This window comes from Betta splendens, chromosome 16 (genome assembly GCF_900634795.4).
Source record: "Betta splendens chromosome 16, fBetSpl5.4, whole genome shotgun sequence".
NCBI classification, from domain to species: domain Eukaryota; kingdom Metazoa; phylum Chordata; class Actinopteri; order Anabantiformes; family Osphronemidae; genus Betta; species Betta splendens.
The window spans coordinates 14,240,584-14,265,641 of NC_040896.2; the positions used below are offsets into that span (position 1 = coordinate 14,240,584).

General features: G+C 50.4%; 1 protein-coding gene across 4 annotated transcripts; it reads left to right on the forward strand.

Moving 5' to 3' along the window:
• The first annotated feature begins 78 nt into the window (after positions 1 to 78).
• kif13a (kinesin family member 13A) lies at positions 79 to 24,841 on the forward strand. 4 transcript variants are annotated; one of them, XM_055502869.1, is made up of 40 exons: positions 79 to 479; positions 716 to 806; positions 8,268 to 8,283; positions 9,723 to 9,783; positions 10,543 to 10,635; positions 11,135 to 11,315; positions 12,080 to 12,167; positions 12,474 to 12,608; positions 12,692 to 12,804; positions 12,891 to 13,002; positions 13,120 to 13,332; positions 13,420 to 13,530; positions 13,598 to 13,732; positions 14,261 to 14,391; positions 14,673 to 14,759; positions 14,841 to 15,016; positions 15,188 to 15,410; positions 15,536 to 15,698; positions 15,817 to 15,960; positions 16,042 to 16,191; positions 16,288 to 16,452; positions 16,564 to 16,737; positions 16,827 to 16,978; positions 17,060 to 17,192; positions 17,359 to 17,505; positions 17,850 to 17,882; positions 18,808 to 18,907; positions 18,986 to 19,112; positions 19,202 to 19,257; positions 19,341 to 19,465; positions 19,578 to 19,754; positions 19,851 to 19,943; positions 20,035 to 20,187; positions 20,282 to 20,359; positions 20,455 to 20,505; positions 20,581 to 20,668; positions 20,779 to 20,930; positions 21,505 to 21,669; positions 22,106 to 23,273; positions 23,353 to 24,841. In XM_055502869.1, exons 1-40 carry the CDS (start codon positions 425 to 427, stop codon positions 23,511 to 23,513), a joined length of 5,976 nt encoding a protein of 1,991 aa, XP_055358844.1. In that variant the 5' UTR covers positions 79 to 424; the 3' UTR covers positions 23,514 to 24,841. The 4 variants fall into 4 exon arrangements, with proteins under 4 accessions (XP_055358844.1, XP_055358845.1, XP_055358847.1 ...); XM_055502870.1 differs by having other exon boundaries at positions 8,271 to 8,283; XM_055502871.1 differs by having other exon boundaries at positions 80 to 479; positions 8,271 to 8,283; positions 23,380 to 24,841.
• Positions 24,842 to 25,058: the final 217 nt, after the last annotated feature.

The window sequence follows — 25,058 nt, forward strand, 5'->3', positions numbered from 1 at the left end:
GATGCTCATCGTCGGCTCATATAAATCAACTTGACCCCCCCCCCCCTCCTCCCCCCCCAACTCTCCCCCCTCCGCCGTCTCCTCCCCTGCCCGGCGCGGCGCGGTGCGTGAACGCGTTCCCCCTCTCGGGCACCCGCCGTCTCCAGTCCGCCAGCGGATCGCCGTCGTGCTCCCAGCGGAAGATGGCGGTGGGGATGCTGTCCGGGGCCGCAGCTCGGTGCGGGATCTGCACGGGAAGCGAGCCCGGATGGATATAGAGGGAGAGAGCGAACGCATCCCCATGTCTTCTCCTGCAAGCGTGGACCGCGCTGCGCCGCTTTAACGAGACTCCGCTGGCTTTTCCGTCGTCGCGGAGCCGCAGACCGAACGCTGGTACTGTAGCTCGGCGCACATAGACGGGGGTGGGAGAGAAAAGTGGACGAAAATGTCGGACACCAAGGTAAAAGTTGCGGTGAGAGTTCGGCCCATGAACCGCAGGGGTAAGTGTTACGACGGTGCTTTCCGTTTGCGAACTCGCGTTTATCTCCTCGGATTCATAAAACTTTTTACGCTTTCTTCGCCATCGCCGCGCTCAGAGTTATGAGGCTGAAGTGTGCGGTTAAAAGCAGCAGGGATGTTTTTTTGTTGTTGTTGTTGTTGTTGTTTTTTTTTTTTTTTTACTTTTCACACCCCCGCACTCTGCTTGACTTCTCCCAACAAAACTTTGTGTGTGCAGAAATCGAGCTGAACACAAAATGCGTCGTGGACATGGAGGAAAACCAGACGGTGCTGCAGCCGCCACCCTCCAACGCGAAGGGCGAGAGCAGGTAAACACGGACGCGGAGCTGTCAGCAAACGCTGGGCCTCGGTGTGTGGCCGCGTTGAGCTCGTGGCTTAAAACAAAGGAAAAAAAAAAAAGTGGCTCTGCTGTTTTGGAAATGTGAAAACGCGGCTCGGATTGCACTGTCAGTGTAAGATCTTCATCCCACCACAACAAGCGGCGTCTTCACCAACCTGATCATTAGAGACTAGTGAGTGGCGGTGGTCTGAGCCTCTGAGCACGTGATGTGTGTCACCACCTGCTTGCTACGTGATACAGTGTTATGCAACTTCACAAAACTAATCAGCACATTATTAATAATAATGTCTTCCCCTTTTACTCGTCTGATGGGGGAATTCGGTGGTAGAAGACGCCCGTAAGACCCCCCCGCAGGTTAATATTGAGCCCCTGTGAATCTTCAGACCTGCTGTTAGACCCGGAGGCCCCCTTGTTTAAAATACACACTTTGACGCGTCTAAAAGTGGAGAAATGCAGCGCCAGCGAAGCATCCTCTGATGTTTCACACGCCGCCCGCTGAAGGTCGGCAGACAAACAGGAAGCTGCAGCGCGGGGCGGCCGGCGATGAGGGGAGGTGTGGGCCTGACCATCATCATCATCATCATCATCATCATCATCATCATCATCGCGTCTCGCCCGCCCTTGAATCCAGGCTTGTGCTGTTGGTGCCACACGTGACCAGATGAGAGCATCAGCGTCTGGAGGAAATGCCCGTTCCGTTATCTGTGATTATGACTCGGATAACGTCCGACGGTGGGGAAGGTTCACCAGCGGCCGCCACAGTCACTCCAGGCCACCAGGTGCCCCAGTCAGGGCTTCTCCCGTGGCTTCCTGCCATCCAGGCCGCGCTTTCCCTGCTCCTCCACTCCGCATTAAATGCTAACGAGCTCACACCTCAAGCATTAACGCACTTTTGAAGGTAATTATCCGAGCTGTGCAGTTTCCGGGCAGCGACCGCTCAGAGACTCAGACCAGTCGGTGTCTGGAGGCGATGCCGGATCTTCCCACAGCTGCGGAACCTGTTGTGCAGCCGGGAGACGCAGGCGTTTCACGCCTCCGCGAGAAGCCCGTCCTGTTCACCGTCGGTGCTGCAGAGGTCCCTCTCACGTCCCTTCTATCGGGTTTTCAGACCGGGTTCAGCTCGGTGGATGTCGGCGGTGACCGTGACCCCCGGTTCTCTGCCACACATATAATTACTTGTTAACATTTCAGTCCCAGAGCCGTGTGTGTTTAGGCTGCCTCGGCTTTCTCCAACCGTGTAATTTTCCTCTCCGCTGCTCGTGGAGCCGCGCACAGACGATAGAGATCCCAGCGCTAGGACTCGGTGCTGTTCTGAAGACACCTGTGTGTGTGTGTTTGTGTGTGTGTGTGTGTGTGTGTGTGTGTGTGTATATGCTTTGGTGAGCATTAGCATGTCAGATATGGCTGCAGGGCCGAGAGCATGGGAACGTCTCCTCTCTCATGGGAAAACAGAAAAGGATCAGCACTAATAGATGGTTTTATTTAGCCACATATAAAATGAGTGCTCCATAGCTTTTGTAGTAGTTTTTACTGTGTTTTGACTTTGCTTCAATTACTAAAAAAAAAGAACATAACTGACAGTGAAAGGTCTCCAGATTGAGTTTTCAAAACATGAAACTAGGGTTTTGAAACTATAAGAGACATAGGCTTTGATGGCTAAGCCTCATTCGGTGCCTCACAGCATTATAGCAACACATGCCCCCCCCCGTTCCCCTGAGAAAGGAGCGATAATCCCAGTAGTACGCGAGTGAAACGCGGACTGTGACTCGAGGGCGACAGGTTGGATTTCCAGCGTTTCGGCTTTCATCTGCCCGTTAAGCTGGCGTGAATGGCATTTTTGAAACGAGAGTCTGGGAACGTCGTTTTTGTTTTTCACGCGGCGGTCTGCTCTCCTGAGGGTTTGAACAATGAAGCTGGGAGGAGGGGGAGGGGGGTTGAAATACCTGAGGCTGCCGTCTGCACGGCACCGGAGCATCTCCGCCAGAAAATACCCTTCAAGTCCCACAGTGGGGCCGCGTTACATCCATCACGCTCAGTCATGTCCATCGTCGCCCCAAAACTGGCTACAGGCTCAGAGTCATGGAGACTCTTCATATCGCTGCCACTCGTCATCTGCAGATATCGAGGGCCTTTCACAAAAAGCCCGAAGCCAAGCATTATACTTGGCGCGGTCCGACCCGCGGGACTGAACTCAAGCACGAGCAGAAGTGTGTTTTCATGAGCGAACGGCTACTGCAGCTCTACAGCACACGTCTCTGTCTGATCACATCTGAAGACAGCCTTGTCGTTTCCCTCATCACTAACGGTTCGTCTCCGCTCGGCCGTGTTCTGGAGAGAGAGAAGCCCCAGTCGCTGCGTGCGTCTGTGCTATAAAGTGTGCGGCTGCTGACAGCTCGTGGCCGGCATGTGTTTAGTGAGGGCCTTTGCTGTTTGTTGGGAAACAGAGATGTAAAAGGAGCGTGCCCGGTTCAAGAGCAGTGCTAAGCAGTCACATATTTTAACTTAAAGACGTGTTGCTGGTCTCAGATCAGCCTTGTCTCCTCTCTGAGACTCCATCGGGGCGTCCATGTTGTGCGCGGCTGATGAAAAGTATTCCCTCAAGGGTCGTTCCCCGATTGTTTTGAGGGCGGGACATTGTTTACATCTTGGAATTGAATGGAGAAAAGATGGCGTCCCGGCTCTTTGTCAGGCCTGCGCCTCATTAATCTCCCATGTGGCTTTTCATTTGGAGAGAAAACACGCTCGCAATCACATTTCTTCCACAACGAGCCTGGTTTTCCTCCTCACATGACTCAGCCGTGTGAGGGGGAGATTCTTTCATGTCTTCAAGACCTCTTGTTGTGTTTACATGAGTTTAATCTCCTTCGCAGCGTGGGTTTATTGTGGTCTCACGTTCATGGAGCCAGGCAATAATAACAGGAGCCCAAAACCACATTTTTAGCGCGTTCTGGAAAAAAATATTGTGCTCATTAGATTTCATCATGTTCAATCATCTGATTAGTGTAAACCTCTGAGCTCCTCAGTGTGGAGTCCATTCCTAATGACTTCTGTTGTGTGTTTTGCGCTTCATGAGCACGCTCAGCGTGGCCTCTGATTGCTATTGTTCCCAGCAGCCACACATCGGTGACATATAGAGTGCACAGGGTCAAAGGAGGAGTGTCCTGGTAGTAAATGTGTCACTTTGTTTCCCCTGTGGAGGAAACGTCACCATGGTGAGAGAGCTGATGAACTTCACTTGTTTTGTTGCCTTTTGGAACCGCCTCGATTTAAGGCTTCAGCGGTTCATGTTACCATGTGGTGTTTCACCATCCGCGCCGACCCGGCTCGTCGCAGCGCCGTCAGAGATGCCAGAGAGGATTACGCCGGATCCTGTCGGCATCATGTGTCGTGTTGGGTCCCACGCAGGCGTCGGTGCGCGCGTCCGTGCCTCATTCAGACTCGGATCCCGAGTTTGGCGTTCATGCCGGGACCTTGACTCACGCGGCTGGCAGGGTTGTCTCGGCTCTGTGTTTACCGCCGTTGCCTAGCAACCGTCTCGGCTGAGATGCAGAAAAGCTTCAGAGTTGGGCCGATGACCTCATGAGCGATGTCCCCCAGACACGCCAGATATGTTCTGAGCTAATTTTAACGTTCACATCAATGATCCGTGGCTCAAGTGACTTTAAAAATGATTCCTGCAGCGGGGAAACTTGATATCTCAGTCCAATCAAATTGCACTTGAATTGCATTTGAAGTTACACAGGTGTTTTGATGCTGTGCTGCTTGGTACCTGGTGATTTTCAGGTTATTTCGCACACATTCTTATAAAGATGAACTCAGCAGTGATCCCCTAACAACGATGTGTGTGGGTGGGAGGTGGGTCTCCTCCTGAGATTTAGACAAGGCTTCATTTATAAAACTTCAGATGAGCAGTTTTTAACAAAATATATAATCTGACATTAGTTAGATTAAAAATTCCTTGCAGGGCAGAACTTTCTTGCTGCTTCTGCTTCTCCCTCAGCATCTAATAACCGTGTAGATTCATCCTTTGGTCCTTTGAAGGAACTAGACCCATATGTTGGTCAGCCTACCTAAACATCTATACTGTACTGTTTCTGTCATTGACTGATCAGTGTTCCTCACTACTGTCTCAGAAATACTTTTGAATGTCTTGCATGTAAAGGTCTGAGTCGAACTATGTGTCGTGTGCTACTGACAGCGATGTCGTGGTCAGTGTTCTGGTAGGATTTCCTCCTTTGGGTCGTCAGACAAGGAGCCTGGCATGTTCCTGCCTCGGCCTGCCTGTCTGTGTGACCTCTGCTACAGTGCGAGTGGGTGGGGACCAGCGTGTTCAGTTCCCAACATGCGGGAGGAACATCTGAAATGTAAGCTTGTAGCACGTGAGAGCGCAGCGCACTGAAACCCAAGACTCACACAGTCGCACTCCCCCGAACGCTGAGCTCCGCTCGGCACAGTTTTCACTTGTTATTATCTGAAGTGCGCCGACAGCCAAATGTGGAAAGTTTAGTGGAGGTGAAAAGGCGGAGAGAGGCATTGTTTCAAAGGAGGGTTCGGCTGCAGAGCCTTGAAAATGCAGCGTGGGGACTGGGGGTGGCCAGCAAAAATGTTTGTGAGTTAATGAATGCTGCAAATGTGGACCCCACGGGGGGTGAAGCGCTTCATGTGACTTACAAATTCCATCAGAGCAGCAGGATTATAGTTTCTGAAACTCTTTCAGCAGCTTATTCCTCACGGAGCAGCAAACATCCCTGTTTCTAGATCTAGGCTGGGTTGATTTAAAACTCGTTCTGAACTCATTTCAAAACACACTCTTTTTTTCTAGTAGCTGATTTGATGCAGTGTTTGAGCTCAAGGGGCATTTAGGGACGTCAGATTAAATGAAATGATAAAACAATGATCTATATTTCTGTGATGCAAACGATGCGTTTTTTTTTAGGGGTGGATAGATGCTTCAGTGGGTGGATGATACATTAGATTAATCTGGTGTTTTGCCCACTGGGCAGAGGACTTTTCAGTGGCATAATAACCCAGTGGCCTTAATCCAGCTCCACAACCACGGGGGGGATTCCGCTGCTGCTCGCTCCGTCTTCATACTGTACCTTCCTTTTGGGCACCAGCACATGGACATATCTGAACGAGAAGGCGGACGCCATGATTTCACCGGCTGACCTTCCACAGTGAATTGAATTCGTGCCTCTCTCTCTGGAGGAATAAGGATTTGAGAAAGTAGCGTGCTTCTGTAATCTGCCTGCCACGACACAGGTTCAGGATAGAGGCAAAGAATCATGGTGGTGCGAGGAGCCAGTGTTTGCCCTCAGCCAAGCTGTGATCACTCATGGGTGCCTTGGCATCAGGTCCTGTACAGTAGCAGGAGGCCTGGGAGGCTGACTGTGCCCTTGATGACACGCACGACCATCCCCCAGTTGTTCTCCTGGGCCCTACTGGAGCCTGCATGTGCCCGTGAGCACTCAAGAATCTGATGCCATGTGGCACTTCTGTGCCATAAATGTGTGTCACACACTTGTACGGTGCAACCACGACACAGCCTCTAATCAGCCCCAAAGCAGAGACGTGACATGCACCATGAATATTAAGCAAATGGCCTCTGGGCGTCATGCTTGAATCTGCTCTGGAGCTTTGTACTGTACAACAGTTGTGAGGGTGCTGCTGTCATTGCATTGTAATTATACATGAATTATCATGTGTATCATATGGCACAGAAAAATCCAGAAAGAAATGTGTTTAATAAACCAGTCTATAAAAATCAAAGCGTGCATGTTATCAAAGTTCTGAAACCTACTTCTGAGATTTCGTCTAGAACGGAACTGAAACCTAATGTACCGAAGGTATGGAGAGTCATACAAGAGTCAAATTCACTCAATTAAATTTTTTCGTCAAAGAAAATTCATTTCCTTCGAGGTTTTGCGAGGAAATAATGGCCTAAATATAGCCAGTCTGGAAACAGTTCCACCCATTGTGTTGTTTAACATTCCCAGCATAGCAGCCTCGGTTGTAGTCGCACTGTACATACAGTGGATGACATAACGGTCCGGAGCCACCGAGCGCTGCAGTGAATCCGCCGCCTCCTGGACGCACACGTTCCTTCCCCTTTTCACGCACGCTCCCCTCGCTCCGCTTCCAGACATCTGTCTCATTCCCCATAAGGTTTGTGCAGCTGTTGTGTGTGTTATCGCAACTCTCCCACGTTAATTTCAGGTTCAGCATACAGAACCTACTTTATTGCGGGACTAGAACTATCGTACTGGGTCATCATGCGTTGGGGTCTCCTGGTTCGTCCACTGCTGTGTAAACGTTTGCTGTGTAGATAAAATAGCAGTAAAATGTGAAGTAAAATCTGTAATGTCTTTGTACTGGTTCTGATCCGTGGTTCTTAGGTTCTTGAAGATACGCCGTCTCCGTTCTAGGGGGGTCCTGCTGTCTTTGTCTGCTTAGTCGTCTCGATGGCGGTGGCCCACATTCAGATTTAGGGTATGAACCCAAGCGGGGCCCTCTTCCCGTTCCTCTCCCTCTCCCTCATTACAATAAGCCGGAGCAAAGTCAATGCATTATTACTCGTCTTAAGTGGAAAACCCACAGATTTCCTGCTTTGCAACCGCTACGTTGTTTTTTGCCTTAACAAGAGCACACATTGAAACCGTAACAGTGGAGTGGATGCAGTCTGGGGCTGCAGTTGACGGTGACTCAGAGCTTTCGCGAGACGCTTTGGTGCAGTGTTACAGTTCCCCCGGAGCAGCCTGCTCCGTGTTAGGGGCCGTTTGAAGGTGATGCCCACCCCTGTCGCCGTGCCAGGACACACCTGCAGGAGTCCTGCGCTGACTCTGACTCTGACTCTGGCCACAGGCCGTCGTTGGGCACACGGACCCTGAACTGATGTTATGGTAGAAGTTTCCTCCCCGGTCGAGAGAAGAATCGTCCAAATCGCGAGGCCAGACATCCAATTCTTTTGTCCCCAGTTCCGGCAGCTGCTCATGCCGAGTGCAGCTTCCCCAACCTGGCCTCTCTGTTAAGTCCACAGACATAAGAGCTATTTACTCAACAGAGTCAGTGGGACATTGGAGCCTAAATCTCTTCCCTTCTTCACGCTCCACTGGCCCAATTATGAACCCAATCACAGCAGCACCTTCCACCAGGAAATACCACCGTGTGTAAGCAAATGAACGAGTGGATGAATGAGGAAGGGCTGAATGCAGAACGTCATGTCATAAAAATCTAGATGATGTCGTTCCGATGCATAGAGTGTCTTTCAGACTTTGTCAGCGCAGACAAAGGGGAGTTTTTCACTGTTTCTGACTTGTGTGGACATGATCTGACTTTCAAGCTGTGTCACCACTCACAATGTTCCCTCTTCCCTTGTTTTGACTCACCTGTGGGCTCCTTCTCTGGACCACGGATTGCTCGTCCCGTTCAACAGGAAACAACCTAAGGTATGTAAGCGTCTCTCCCTAACAGAGCTAATGTGCTGTGTCGGCAGAAACACTTCAGATACACAAATAATCAGGCGTCTCGATGCTCATAAGAGCACAGGCCGCTCCACTGCGCTGATGTCGTATCCAGGGACATGATTGAGGGAGTTTTAGTAGCTCGGCTGGGTCCAGATCGATGTTCGTGTGAATGTGTCAGCGCTCTAAGATCTCGTGAACACCCACAAAGGCCCTACAATGAGAGAGGGATGAGCACGGACACTGGGGCAGTGTGTGTGCGCATTCAAAGCTGCATTGTTGAAGTGCACCCCCTCCGCCCCCCTTGACAACACCCTGGTGACCAGCTCAGAGATGTGTGACACATCAGGGACGGGCTTTGTGCTCGATGCCCTCGGCCGCTGATGGGATGGGGGAGTTTTAGCAGGGCCCACAGATGTGCGCGGCCGCCGGGGCCCGTGAACCTGAGTTGCCCTGTGATGCCCGTACACTGGACCAGCACGCGGCTGCCTGTTAGGTCATAGCGGTGCCCACAGAGGCTGAATTCTAATCAGGTTCCACCAGTTCTCTTCTTAGGAATGAGTTCGTTCTATTTGTCCAATAAAGAACAATTTGTTGCACGGTCACGCCCTCCTGGTGGACAAAGACCGAGCAGAGGAGACTGAAGCCCCAGTTACCAAACCAACCCTAATTGAGAATGATGGCACTTTTGTTTTTTTGAATGACACCCACTCGCTTTTCTGAAGACACAAGAGGAGGTCTTGCTTTCAAAGCATCCATTAATCCCACTGCTTCCCCTGCTGACTGTGCAACCAGTGGCTCCCTGGCCAGTAGCCCTTATTATGATTAGAAAGCTGTTCGGTTATTTCGGGGGCTATTTGCGCAGGGGAAGCGATTTGGCAGAGCGGCAGCGGAGCACTGGAAGCCAGGAGTAGTAGCAGGTTGATCTGCCAGGGGGGTGAAGGGGCCACTTGCCCACAGAGCCTCCTCTCTGTGTGTTATATGTCCATACCACATGCAGGTGCCTAGGAGATGCTGGGACTCTCTGCTTCTGAAGCTCATGTTGTGAAACCCAGCGCTGAGGGCTGAGAGCCAATCTGCATCACCGGGAAGTGCCACGGCACCGTTTCCTTGGAGACGAGGGTCAGTGAGGGCTAGAATTTCTTCTGGGGAGCGCTGACCCTGATTTATGAATTCATTTAAGCCCAGCCGACATGACCAGATATACTGTAGGGCAGATAACTGCTGCATGTGTGCAGTTACGGCACAATCCTAACAACTCGTGGTTGGAACTTCGGCTTCCAGACCGAGGCGAGCTCGGCCCGGCTGATTCACTGCAGGGCGGCACAGTGGAACACATTAAGCCTGTTTGTGCTCCTCTCTAGAAAACATGAGACTACATGCTGGGACAAGTGTGCTAAGTGTTGTTTCCACTGCCTCTTCAGGTGTTTGCTTTTGACCACTGTTTCTGGTCCATGGATGAGTCCAACGTTCCCAAATATGCTGGTGAGTCATGATTGTTTGAACTCCAGTCATCGTCATTGAACGTGAACTTGAGCTTTGTGCAGGATGCACAGGATGAAAGCAGGGTTTTGCATCATGCAAAGCAATACCTGCATGAGCACATAAAGTCATTTGCAACTAGAGTGAATATATTAAATTCTATAAAGAAGGTAGTTTCATAACATAAATAAAATATAAAAATGTGGTGCTGGTATAGTAGAGACATTGTATTTGTACATGGCAAAGCTTCATATAATGCCTTTAGTTTGTCATCCTTTGTCTTTTTTCTTAATCGTGTACCAGTGGTGTGCTTCTCATGCCCCACTCATAATAAATTCAGTTTGTTCTAACTAAAGGTTAGAGAGGCAGACTTCCATAATCGCCACTGATATGTTTCTCATCCTATAACTCTCTTGTTATGTCATGTACTATAGGTACATCTGCTTTGTGCTGAACTGACAGTCTGTTCACTGAAGGGCGGCCTCAAGGGCCCGGGCCAAGGCTTTATTTAGCTCATTAAACAGCTGTAGCATTCAACGGAAGCACACAAGTGATTGCTCTGCACAGCTCTGCAGCGTCCACAGAGACAGTCGGGAAGCCCTCACATGAAGCTCACCCCTAATAGTTCATACATTTCTCTGCACTAATCTAATACTAAACCATTTTAAAGGTTGACCATAGCAGCAGCTGGAAGCTCTTATGTATCTACATGGTTCAACTGTTTATCATAGTCTCCATGGTGACTGATTCTTTGTCTGAAAGGTCAAGAGGTGGTGTTCAAGTGCCTTGGAGAGGGAATACTTGAAAATGCATTCCAGGGATATAATGCCTGCATATTTGCCTATGGACAAACAGGTAATGAAATCTAGCATTAGTGTGTTTTGAATGCCAGAAAGGATTAGGACAATTTGTGTATTCAATGGGAAATTCCTGCATCTGTGTATTTAGATGTAGACTATTATCTGTTATACTGAGGCAGGCTGAGCTGTCTCCAGACATGTGCAAAAGACGTTTGAGAGCAGGAAGAGTCTGATCTCGCTGGTGAATCACTTAACTCGTGTCCTTCCTCACCCTGGATCAAATTAGCTCCTTTATTCCACATCCTGTCCTAGAGGGAAACACTAGAAAGACACACCTACTCAAATGTTTGAAGAGACGAGCACAAATATTATCACACTGCCTGTCACGAACTTATGTCGCTTTATTAGAGTTCCAGTTTTAGCGTTAGGCTCAAAGCACAGCAATCCATGTGGAAAATCCAAATCGCCGCGTTTAGTTAGATTCAACTGCTAATTTGCAAAATATTACTATTTGTCATATTACTGATTTACTCTCTGCATAACTCTGTACCCAGGTTCAGGCAAGTCGTTTTCCATGATGGGGAACGGGGAGCAGCCGGGTTTGATCCCTCGACTTTGCTGCTCGCTGTTCGAGAGGGTCCACAGGGAGGAGAACGAGGCCCATACGTTCAAGGTGGAGGTGTCCTACATGGAAATATACAACGAGAAGGTCCGCGATCTGCTGGATCCTAAGGGGTGAGTTTTCTTGAAAGTAAGCACATGTGCTCGTATCGACTCACTGAATCTAAATGGTGATAAACCGTGGTGACATTTCCCTCATAGCACTGATTCAACCCCAGCGCCAGAAACGTCCCCTGCGACGGCTCCCCCCCATGTGATCCTCTGCATCCCTGTTTATAGCTCTGTTGTGTCTAGTAGGCTGAATGAGCGACAATATGCTGCGAGTAGGAAGCTGAAGCCAGTCATTTCCTGTAGGCCAGCAGCCAGCATCGTCCTCTGACACTGCTGCATTCTTCGTCTCCATGGTCTGATGTGGGTTGGCAGACAGACTGCAGGGGAGGCCGATCTGTGAAAGAGTGTGTTTCAGTGACATCTGTTCGTGAAGCAGGGAGCAGGAGCGTGGTCAGCGCTGCCTGTGAGCCCAGCCTCTCAGAGGAACGACAGTGCAGGGCTCTGTGTGTCGCAGATGTGTGAAGATGCAGCCAGACCCGTTTTCATGGCAACTTCCTCCTGCCTCTATAATGAACTTCGGACTCTGTTGATATCCCGACTATCTGCTCTGCTGCGATTTTCAGAGTTGAACTTTGGCTACAGTGTAAACCTGTGTATGCGCACAGTCAAGTGTAGACAGGACCCCTGTCTATCACCTGGTGGATGCAGGGAAGTTGGTTTCCTGCATCCAAAGACTTACAAGTGTTATGTTTAAACAATAGAAAAAATTTTAAATGTGGAAATATTCACCCCTCTTTCAACCATGTGTTGTTGTGTCTGTGTTAAAGGAGCCGACAGTCCTTAAAGGTTCGAGAACACAAGGTCCTGGGTCCGTACGTGGATGGCCTGTCTCAGCTGGCTGTGACCAGCTTTGAGGTGTGTCTTTGACCCTTCTGTCATGACCCAGTATCACAGCGTCTTGTGATGATACAGTTTACATGCCAAGCCTTGGCAAAGGCCTTCCTTAATTGGGTTTGAAAACTCCACCCTGTTCCTCTCTCTCTAGTCCACAGGATTTCCCACAGCCATGGCCCACTGCCTGCTGTAGCCCTGCTAAATCACATGACCTCACTTTGCAGTCAGAATGACTCATTAAGATCCCGTTCGCTTAAATCCAGTCCAGTAAAATGGGTTTCAGCTGTATGTTTTTCTGTGACTAACGTAATCTCCATGTTGTTTTAGGACATCGAAGTGTTAATGTCAGAGGGAAACAAGTCACGCACAGTTGCAGCCACCAACATGAACGAGGAGAGCAGTCGATCACACGCTGTGTTCAGCATCATTGTCACACAAACACTGTATGATCTGCAGTCTGGGGTCAGTCTTGCTTTTTTTACGTGTTTGTGTTGATATTGCCTGTATGTATTATATTGATATTCCACACTGCACGTCTCAAACAGAATTCTGGGGAGAAAGTGAGCAAGATGAGCCTGGTTGATCTGGCAGGAAGTGAGCGCGTGTCTAAGACCGGCGCTGCTGGAGAGAGGCTCAAAGAGGGCAGCAACATAAACAAGTGGGTAAATTTCAAACCCCAAAGACGCGGCAAAGTGGACACTGATCTGACTTTGACTTGGCTTGTGTTTGTGTGTGTGCCTTTAGATCTCTTACTACATTGGGCTGTGTGATCTCCGCTCTGGCTGATCAGTCTGCAGGAAAGGGGAAGGCCAAGTTTGTGCCTTACAGGGACTCGGTCCTCACCTGGCTACTAAAGGTCTGACCCACGATTTACTAATATTGGTTGTCGTATCAAAATGACTCAACCTTTATCACTTCTGCTGCAGATAAATTAGCAACCTTATTTGTTCAAAATGCGTTTTTCCGTCTTCAGGACAACCTTGGTGGAAACAGCAAGACTGCCATGATCGCCACAGTGAGTCCAGCCGCCGACAACTATGAAGAGACTCTGTCCACGCTACGATACGCAGACAGGGCCAAGAGAATTGTCAACCACGCGGTGGTGAATGAGGACCCCAACGCTCGCATCATCCGAGAGCTCAGGGAAGAGGTGGAGAAGCTGAAGGTTCAGCTCTCTCAGGCAGAGGTAGGAGGAGGGACGCGCTCGAGGGTCTCACAGGTGGGTCGCACGGTGGCCCAGACTGCACTGACGCCAAACGGCTTTCTCTATCAGTCCATGAAGGCACCGGAGCTGAAGGAGAAGCTGCAGGAGTCTGAGAAACTCATTCAGGAGATGACCGTCACCTGGGAGGAGAAGCTCAGGAAGACGGAGGAGATCGCCACCGTGCGTACGGTCACCGGCATGTTATTGGCTTAATGCTGCAGATTATGTTGACAGGCTGTTCTTACAGGAGCGCCAGAAGCAGCTGGAGAGCATGGGCATCTCTCTGGAAACGTCTGGGATTAAAGTTGGTGAGGACAAGTGTTTCCTGGTGAATCTGAACGCTGATCCTGCCCTAAACGAGCTGCTGGTCTACTACCTGAAGGTAATATATTACTGTGACGCTCCATGCCCCACAAACACAGGACCTTAGCGTTAATATTTAGCGTGGGCTGCACAAATGTGCAAAGAATTAGAGGAGCAATCTGAGAGAGACACTGAGAGAAACCAACAGTGAGCTCCATAACCAGACCTGCAGGAGCAGGAGGCGTGTGAGCGAGCAGCCTGTGCAGCTTGCAGAACAACAGGCCTTTGTCTGGGTGCCGTGGGCAGCCTGGCATGTCAGTGTGGAATGACTGCGCTGATGTGAAGTAGGCTAGCTCGCTGCAGGATAGCACATCCTCTAGAAGCCGGGATGTTTGTTTAACAGCGCCCACATAGCAGCGGGAAAGACGCAGGGCTTTCACTTCAGCCTCGCTTTGATGTAATGTGCTCCCGATTTTCCCAAAGTTGATGTTTTATGCTCTGCCATACTGGTTCAATAAAAGACTTGCTCAGAGGTCATGACCAAGAAATGGAGCGAGACACTGGGTGGATTCACTCTCCCGTTTATCTGTCTTCCACCTGTGTGTAGGAGCACACGCGTGTGGGCGCAGACACGTCTCAGGACATCCAGCTTTTTGGGATCGGGATTCAGTCGGAGCACTGTGTGCTGGAGCTGTGTCCGGATGGTGATGTCACCTTAATGCCCATAGGCAATGCCAGGTGAGCTGCTGCCTCCTACATTCCTCCCGCCTGTTTATCTCTGTGTAGGTCACCGTCTATTGTCTCTTTTCTTCACGGATGCCTGGACCTCGCTGTTTCTCATCACCTCACTCTAGAGGAATCTCGTTTCTCATTTTGCTATCGCAGCCATCTCTGCCTCCCACTCCTTCCACAAACGGGTTGTACCTTCCTGGACTGTTAATGAGTTTTCCCAGTTCAAGGTTTTGGATTAAAATACCATCTGACTTCATTCACTGGAATTTTGTCTGTTTTTTCCTCAGGACCTGTGTGAATGGAACGATGGTTGACTCGCTGGCGCACCTCTGGCATGGAGACCGCATCCTATGGGGCAACAACCACTTCTTCAGGTACGAGAGCTTCGAACCAAACGTCTGCGAACAGTCAACAAGTAAAAAAGTGACTGATTAAATCTCCAAACTGTGCTGTAGGATTAATCTGCCAAAGCGAAAGCGGCGGGACCGTTTGAAGGAGCTGGAGCGAGCGTCGCCCAGGGAAAGCTTTGTGGAGACAGATGTGGAGACGGCCAGCGAGGCTTCTTCTGAGCAGGACTACAGCTATGAGTTTGCCCAGATGGAGGTGATAATGAAGACCCTGGGGAACAATGGTACGATAAGATTGCCTTCCTGCAATTAAACAGGCCTTTAGAGTCTTAGACTCCAGCTGTGTGCAGTCTGAACTTCACTTTTTGGTCCTCCAGAAGCAGGAAACTACAATTACTGCAAGAAGAAGAATCTAATTAAAATAGGCTTTAAGACTGCGGCTTACGTGTGTCTAGACCCAATGCAGAACGTTGTCCAAGTGCTGGAGAAGCAGTACCTGGAGGAGAAGCGCACAGCTCTGGAGGAGCAGAGGATGATGTACGAGCGAGAGCTGGAGACGCTACGTCAGCAGCTGTCTCCTGAGAAAACGGCACCGCGCGGCGGCGGCGGCAGCGGCGACCACCTCACGTTCCCGACGCACACGCCGCACAGCAAGCTGCGCCTGTGGACCGAGGAGAGGTGAATTTAGTTTTTGTTTTCACATTTTTCATATCTAATTTGGGTCAGTCAGTGCTTTTGTGTGGCAGCTTTGCACCCAGTGTCTCCCTCGTAGGTGATTCGGTCGCCTTTGTTCTCTGCGACAGGGACGAGCTTTTTCGTCAGAGCCTCTCTCGCCTCAGGGAGCAGATCATGAGGGCCAACACCTTGGTGCGAGAGGCCAACTTTTTAGCAGAAGAGATGAACAAGCTGACTGACTATCAGGTCACCCTCCAGATTCCTGCCGCCAACCTCAGTGCCAACCGCAAGGTTAGACCCGAAATGATATGGTATCAGCTACACAAGCTTATTTTATTCTCATCTGTTTGGACCTTTGGCCAAATAAACATCTGCTGAATTAAACAAAGCGTCATTTCACATCACATAGCGCGGAGCTATAGTGAGCGAGCCAGCCATCCAGGTGCGGAGGAAGAGGAAGGGAACCCAGGTGTGGACCATTGAGAAGCTGGAGAACAAACTAGTGGACATGAGGGACCACTACAGGGACTGGAAGGAAGGCACCGAGGAGGCGGTAAGAACCAGCGCCAGTGGTGGCAGCACATAAGTGGGACAGAACAATGCTCATCACTGATGTGCTCCTCTGTGTTGTCAGTGCAACAAAGCAAACGGCAAGATCTGCGATCCGTTCTATGAGGCGCAAGAGAACCACAACCTGATAGGAGTGGCCAACATCTTCCTAGAGAGCCTGTTCCATGACGTCAAGCTGCAGTATGCCGTCCCCATCATCAGCCAGCAGGGAGAGGTGAGTGGACGCGAGCGTCAGGTCTGCCCGTGAAACGACGCCGTTGCATCTCCACGGCTCGCGTTCATCGGCTGGTTATTCTGCTGCTTTGTACAGGTAGCAGGCAGGCTGCACGTGGAGCTGATGCGGGTCAGTGGAGCGGTGCCCGAGCGTCTGTCCTGTGGAGACGACTCGTCGGAAAACTCCAGTGAGAGCAGCTGCTATGAGGTGATGGACACCAACGGGGAGATCGTCCACATGTCCAAGAGGCTCACGTGCAGGGTAAAAATAAACACCAGTCAGGGTTTTATAATTTATGTTTTTGATTTTACAAATGAACTGACCTTCTACTCAAAAGTTCAACACACCTTCATGTTTGTCTGTGTGATGCAGGTACGGGTCCGGGAGGCCACGGGTTTGCCACTCAACCTGTCCAACTTCGTCTTCTGTCAGTACACCTTCTGGGAGCACGGGGAGCCCACGGTGGCCCCTCCCATGGTCAGCCCAGACAGGCCGTCCCCTCGCAGCCCAGACGCCCAGTTCACTGTACAGTTCAATCACTGCAAGGTAGGAGGAAGCGCTTGACTTCACTGTGTTTGATTCATTATCGGATCAACTCCACCGTGTTTAAAATGTCCTTTTGGTTCCTTTTGCAGGACTATGTTGTGCAGGTCACAGATGATTTTTTAGAGTTCATATCAGACGGGGCCTTGGCCATAGAAGTCTGGGGTCACCGCTGTGCTGTCAACGGACGTTCCCTTTGGGAAGTAGACGCGCTGGAGGCCAAGACGCAGACGCTTCGAGACAGGTTCACGTGCCGCTCGGACTTATGCACATTCGGAGGCAGAACATTTACACTTTGCTAAATTTGGGTTTGCCCATATTCAAGGTGGAGTGAGGTAACCCGCAGCATCGAGCTGTGGATCTCCATCCAGGAGCTGAATGAACAGGGAGAGTACTCGTCTGTGGAGCTGCATTCTGGAAAAGATATCAGCACGGGAGGAGTCTTCCAGCTTCGACAGGTCAGAGAAAATATAAAGGATGTCTCCCTTACGTTCAGACTGGCTGCCTCTCCGGAGCGCACACTTAAAACCATAAGTAATTATGGAAATCCAAACAGCCCAGTTGAAGTCGTGCAGTGCTGGAAACAACGCTTGGATGTTCGCTCATGGGCTTGTGTCCAAGCAGGGTCACTCCAGGAGGCTGCAGGTGTGCGTGAAGCCTGTCCAACACTCTGGCACGCTGCCTCTGCTGGTGGAAGCTCTGCTGTCTGTCTCCATCGGCTGCGTGTCCGTTCGGTCCGCGAAGCTGCAGAGGCCGCTGGACAGCTACCAGGTCTGTGGAACACACACACTGTACACGTCATGAACCTGTGGTGTTGTCTAATATAAGTGTTTCTGCAGTAAAACCAGCAGATTTCATGCCTGTTCAGCTGATGATGTTCAGGTGGTCTCTGGTTCCTGATTGGTCTGGATAGATGATAGTCCGTCTATAAAGCAGACCAAGGAATGTGCAAACTCATTAGTGCCCCATTAGTTCCATCAACATGCGCTTGTGTGCTCTGATGCACAAAGAGCAACTGTTTGATAGTCAGAATCCTATTTTAGTAGGTCGTTAAAAGCATCATTTCTTCTGCTTCTGGTTGCCTACATTTGACTGCGTGTGTTCTCTCCTGCCAGAGAGAGGCGGAGGACGATATGGATAGTTATCAGGTACCCTGTCAGCCTCCTGCAGCGGCTGCTCCCCCCCCTAGTTCACTGTGCAGCATGAAGGTCACCGACTGATCCCCTGTTTGCATCTAGGCCTGCTGCTGAGGGCGTGCCAGACAGGAGGCCGAGCGCTGTGCCTCAGCGGGCGAAATGCGCGCTTTATTAAACAGCAGCTGCACATGTGGACACTCTCTGATGCTGTAATTGATCACCATTCTCTGGCAGCCTTGTGTCCAAAGTGCAGCAAAGTCCAAGCGTGGCTGAGCTTCCAGCCAGCAGGCTGCCTGCCAGAGATCTCAGCCTGCTCGCTCCTGCCTTTCCCCTCAGGTTGCACACACTAATGCTACTGTTTGCTTGTCCCTGCTGAAGTGCTGGTGGAACAATAAGCCTCCGTAACACAGGCATGGCATGGCTGCATGGCACACGGCACTGTGCATGGTGGAGTGTACTGACATGATGTGCTTTGAGGGTTACAGGGTGGGGGGGGGGGGTGCTCTGTGATGCTGTGATGCGTCCAGGTAGGAGTCTGAGCGGCTGTGGCTGCATGTGAGAATATGCATTTGATTGGGTTTGTGTGCGCAAGTGTGTGTGAATGCAATGTATGCAAGCATCTATAAGTTAAAATAGTTTTAAAACATTTTAGGATTTATGCATGTTGAAATTTGACCATAAAAAATATTAGAGCCCAAAATATATACAGCAGCTTAATTCTTTCATTTTTAACACTCTTGGTGTGAAAACTTTTACCTTAACTTTTACGATTACCTTAACGTGGTTCGGAGACATTGGCAGTAGGGGGTAGGGAGAATGTCTGGTTCATTAGACAGATCAGTGTTGTGCACCTTCGTCTTCCACGGTAACATTTCCCCGATCCCTCAGCTCCTCGCTGACTCGGCCGGCATTGACTCTCATATCCGTGTAATTGCAGGAGGAGGATCTTAACTGCGTGCGAGAGCGCTGGTCCGAGGCCCTGATCAAACGCCGGGAGTACCTCGATGAGCAGATCAAGAAAATCATCAACAAACACGGTGAGCCCCGTGTCCCGTGCTGTGTGTAAACCTGTGTCCATGCAGCGATAAATGTCCTCCCTCGCTGCATTCATCCAGAAAAGTCAGAGGAGGACGTTGAGCGGGAGGCGCGGCTGGTGGAGCAGTGGGTTGGACTGACCGAGGAGAGGAACGCGGTGCTGGTGCCCGCCCCCGGCAGCGGCATACCTGGAGCTCCTGCAGACTGGTTAATAGACACCCCAACAAGCGCATCAGATTCATTGATCGCAGCCCTAAACCTATTCTCACGATTTGTTCATTTGGACTTCCTTGTAGGACGCCTCCTGCAGGAATGGAAGCTCACGTCCCCGTGCTTTTCCTGGATTTGAATGGTGAGCCGGACACGTTCTCTCGTCCAATGACATTTCATAGAGTCTCTCTCGGGATTCACACATCGGTTTTTTTGTGCCACCAGCGGATAATCTGACAGTGAATGAGCAGCTGAGTGGTCCACATGCTGCTGGTGTTAACTCCATCCTGCCCAAGGAGCATGGAAGCCAGTTCTTCTACCTACCCATCATCAGGCACAGCGATGAAGAGGTGATCCATACGTTTGGCTTGAGTGCCCCCTTGTGGCCACAAAAGGAATGAAAGCATTCACCGGCAGGAGCATATATAATATGCTGTAAATGTATAACGATTTATTGTCCAGGTGTCGGCCGTGTGCTCGTGGGACTCATCCATTCATGATTCTGTGCACCTCAACCGGGTCACGTCCCCTAACGAACGCATCTACCTGATCATCAAAGCCACGGTGCAGCTCAGCCACCCGGCCTCCATGGAGCTGGTGCTCCGCAAGAGGATCGCTGTCAACGTCTACAACAAGCAGGCAAATAGTCCCAGGACTGGGTAGCAGCAGGGGGCGGTGCGTCCAGAGCAGCAGGGAGCTTTACTGATTTACATGGTTTTAATTTGTTTCCTGCAGAGTTTCACCCAGAGTCTCAAGCGAAGAATGTCCTTAAAGAACACGCTTTACTCGTGTGGCGTGACTTATGAGATTGTGTCCAACATACCAAAGGTACACAACATTATACAGCCACCGTATCCGAAGAACGCTGCGTTTGACGTGCCCTCCGTCAGCCCACGCGCTTCTTCTCGCTCCCTCACAGGCTTCAGAGGAGCCCGAGGAGAGGGAAACCTTGGCTCTCATGGCCGCTCGCGGGGACAGCGAGGAGACGCCGGACGGGGAAACCTACATAGAGAAATACATCCGAGGAGTTCTGGAGGTGGAGAACATCCTCAGCCTGGAGAGGCTGCGGCAGGTGCGGTGCGCAGCGGTACGCTCAGCGTGAGCGAGCGCAACAACGCTGAATGCGAATGGTGACATCCACCTGCCTTGAATCTCTTTCCCTGTAGGCCGTGACAGTCAAGGAAGCGCTTACCGCCAAGGGAAGACACCTCAGACGGAGCATCAGCACACCAAATGTACAGCATGTAATGCACACGTCGATCGGACGGCTGCTCGCTGAGCCGCGTGGAAACCGGCCATTGTGTAAGACGCCACTAACATGTTTTTTTTTGTTCTTCAGTCTTCATGCAGTAAGGCAGACCTGACTGGTTGTGAGGATGAAGACTGTAAGGTGAGTCAGGAAACGCTCAGCTCAATGTGTAGATATTATGGACACTTCACTATGTGTACGTACCACCTGTTCTAGGACCACTGTGATCATGCAGACGGCTCAAACTGCAACCCACAGGACGGCTCCCTTTGCACTACGCCGATCAAAGGCAAGGAGAACCAAGGTGACGAACAGGGAGATGCAAACGTGCTTCAGGATCTCCTGTCCTGACCTGCGCTGCACTGTTTGTGGTGCTGCGTCACAGCTGCGTTGACCCTTCGCGTCTTCCTGCAGGTTTGGTTCCAGAGAGCCCCACGTTCTTCAACTCCAGCCCCTTCAAAGTTCTGTCCCCTCAGCCACCAAAGTTCCTCAAGTCTCTGCTGCCGGTCAGAGAAGAGAACAAGGCAAAGAGGTCGCTGGAGGCCCGACCGCTGCTGGGACAGGAGGTAAGGCAGCGCTCGGGTTTCCTCAGGAGGGATATTTCTATGTTCAACCACATGTCCTGTTTCAAACAGCATTTCCACTTCAGTGCATGTCACTTGTGACCTCAGATTAACATGGTAAATCCATCACTGACTGTCTGAAGCTAATGTACATGGCTTAAAAACGAACGTGAAGCATCTTGGACGTCAGTGTAACCAAATGAAAGAGCGTGATGTCGCTGCAGAAAGCCACAGAGACAAAGCCAGCCTCTGGAGATGCCACGTCGTGTCCCATGATTCTGTGTGTGATAATTGAATTTGTCAGATAACCTTTGGCTGCTCCAACCATGTAAACTAACCCGAGTATGCGTTTTCATCATTGTTTGGTATGTACTAGAAGATGCGCGTGTGTGTGTGTGTTTGCATCAACTCAGGACACTTCAAGCATCGAGTGTTTGGAAATGTAAACTGCATGGCGCTAACTGTGCAACTGCCCAGCTCCACGCATGCTGTGTGTGTGCGTTTGTGTGTGAGTGCGTGTGTGTGTGCGTGTGTGCATATGAGTGAAGTGTGTGCTGTTGTTCTGACCCATCTGCAGAGCATGCGCTCATGTGTGGAAAGCCCTGCACTGCTCCCCCCTCCCTGCCCCTGGCGCCGGCCCAGGGCAGGCAGCGAGGGCCACTGCAAGCCTTCCACTCCCACCTCCACCCCCACCTGCACCCCCACCAGCAGACAGCTCTGCCACACACTGCCACACGGTGCTGTAAGTGTCACACGCACCAGCACATGCCGCTCTGAGGGTCGACGGAGGGCTTTCGCATGCGCACCCTCACATGACACGCGTTCACACGCGGACACTGACACACTTTGCGTAAAGGATTACACACTTCCAGCGAGCGCTTGTGCTGATGATGTGCCAGTGAGTCTCTGTCGCACTGCTCAACTAGCAAATATAGTGTAACACCAGCCAGTGCAGCCGTTTAGGTAACCAACACAGTCCTGGAAATGTTTTTAGCTTTAGCTCATAATACGATTAAAATTAGAAATAGATTTAAAACAAAACCAAAACAAATTCGCACCATTTTCATGTTTCATTATCACATTTTACACATTTATTCATTGTCCTTATTCGTTTGACAAAGTGTTTGTATGGACATTTGCTCTCTGCATATACGAGCTGCTTCTCTTGTTTTGATCAGCAGGACTCTGAGGACGAGGCTGAAGTGACTCTGCCTCCAGAGCGTGGCCCTCAGGAGCACGGCGACTTTCAGCCTTACATCCCAGAGGACTTCGCCAACTTCGAGATCTACAACGCGACTCTGGAGAGCCAGGAGGGGTTCCTGTCCTCCCGTTCTGACTTCAAGAGAAGCCGGTGCGGCGGTGGGGGCGGCGAGAGGGAGCTGCCCAGAAGCCCCACGGCCAGCAGCTGCACCAGCGGCTACTTTTCACACAGTGCCTCCAACGCCACGCTGTCCGACCTGCCCTTCAGCGCCAGCGAGAGCTCGGATCGCCTGAGCTGCGCGTCCAGAGACCCCCACGACCACGGCAGCTGCCCTGCTGCAAAGGGCTGCGCCCAAACCAAAAGTGTGTCGGCAGGAAGTGACGCTCAGCAGTCTCCTCTCTCAGCAGCTGCGGCCCCCCGTCCCACGTCACCTGTCAGTATTCCTGACTGCAAGGACACGCAGGAAACATTCCCTCTGCCCAGCAACTGTGTTCTCAGCACTAGCCAGGAGTTCACCGACTTTAAAGGGGCTGATGACAGTATTGGAGAGAGTGATTTAGGACATTTTACACAGGAATGGGAGAAGGGCGGTTTGGAGAGGAATCCAGACAATGTAGAAGGGTGTGACGCTGGCAATCAACACTCCTCCCACAACGTATCTTCTCCCAAAAAGGCCTCCACTGCTTCATGCAAATGTCTTAATAGTGAAGAGCCTGTTGTGGTACCTGTTTCCTGCCCTAACACAGCTGTAGTTTCAGCCCGAGCCCCGGTGGCAGCGCCTGACAAAGCTCCATCGACCGCTCTAATAAGTCCACCCGCATCAGGACCCTTGGTGTCACCATCCACCATCAGCGCTTCGTCTCCAGCTCCAGTTCTCCTGCGGGCAGGTGGAGATCCTCCAATCCAGGAGCCAGCACAGGGAGATCTGCCTCACGGGAGCCCCTGTCCCAGCCCCAACCCAAGCAGTGCCGAGCCGTCGGGGGACTCCAGCGGGGACGAGAGCACCCCTGCAGCCCAGCTTCCTGACTGGATGGCTCCAGGGGAGCAGGTGTGGGTGGGAAAGAGGAGGGGAACAGTACACTACGTTGGAGGGGTGGAGTTTGCGAAAGGGATCTGGATCGGCGTAAAACTGGACATGGCTGTGGGTGAGTCCTTGGAGGGAATCACTACATAAATATCATCAAATATCATGATCAATCTTTTTACATCAAATACCGATGTCAGCCTCCACATGGTGTGTCCTTTCCACAGGTAAGCACAACGGCACTGTCCAGGGCAGAGTGTACTTCCGCTGCCCCCCCGGCCACGGCGTGTTTGTGAAGCCATCTCGTCTCACCAGAGGACCAACGTCCATGGACACAGAAGCCCAGACGCTGATCAGATAGGATCCAAAGAAGCACTGGTTCTCTAAGAAAAGCAGGGACCTGAGGGTGGTCTTTGGACCCAGTGCCTGACGGGTGGTCACGTCTCCTTCCTTAAAGAATTTCTGACCTGTGCATCGAATGAAGGCCTTATCCTAAAACCTATTCACTGAGCATTCACTATGCACATACCTGAGTTTTCTAAACAGCTATTTTTTACGACTAGGGGTCGATATAATATTGCCCACATACATTTTCTTAAATTGTTCTCGGAACATGAATAGGATATTTTTATATGACAATGAATCCTCTGCTGAGGCTCATAGGGGCGAAATCTGAGGTCTGAAGATTAAGAATGTACTACTGTCAATAAACATTGATACTCACATCAATACGATATGTCAGGGGTAACCAAAGAACTGCGGTTCCACGTCTGCTGTTGTGGCTAATATGCTATTTTTCTAATTTGCGTATGTGGACGTGTTCACTTTACAGTGTAGTAAATCTAGGAGTAAGGCCACATATCGCGAACAGAGGACGCGGCTGAAACCTGGGCTGCTTTCAGTGTTTTACCGCAGTTTCCATGTTAAATTATCTTGAAGTACTGTAACACTGTGGAGGAAATAATCACCACGCAGCACGAAACTGATGCTGTTTGAAGGCTTGCACTGGAATGGATACTTGGAGAGGTCACTGACTGTCTTCCATAACGGACTGATGTCTGTTTGTTTTTTTTTGTTTTTTTTATGTGAATATGCTGATGCCATAATGTCCTGTTTTCACAAAGAAAGGCACATAAAACCCCAGACTACTCGGTGGACCACAACGGGGTCACTGAGTTATATACAATAGCAAACTATGTGGACCTGAAACCTGTGTGTGTATTATAATGTCCAGAGGCATTTAAATCATTTTCCATCCAGCCTCAATGACTGATTCAATACCTTTATAGCTGATGGCCCTCCTGCATTTTATATGTTAACTGTATGATGTATAGCATTTGTGTTTGAAGGTACTCAGTAACTGGGCACTGGATGAATGGGTGATGGACAATATCAAAATGGTGCAAAAGTAGTTTAGCTACAGGGAAAAGGTGTCAGATGAACAGGGGTGAACTGTGGAAATGAGTAGAAGTAGGTTTATATCCAAGCTCTTAGTTCAAGGAAATGAAAGAAACCGAAGACCTTACTTTAAAGAAGAAAACAAAGCTGCTCTCCCCCATATGGAGTTGTAAATAGAAATGTATTTGAACATAGAATTTACACTATTATAATGTACAGAATTGTATTTATAACGTATCTCGAGCTGTTTTAATTGGCACAAATGTTCTAGAATAGAACATTTATAATGAATTTGTGTGTGGACTCATTCATTATTTTTGAAATGTTCTTTCTCGGTCGTTACGTTGATTCGCGATGATTTATTTAGTTACACAACGAGTCACGTGACGACGTTACTCCACTCCGTCTGCATGTCGAAACCCCCAAACGTCTCGCCTGCCTTTGACCCACATCTCTGTCGTTTTGTTGAGAAACGAGGGAGCCCTTCTAACTTTGCGTCGCGCGCCGC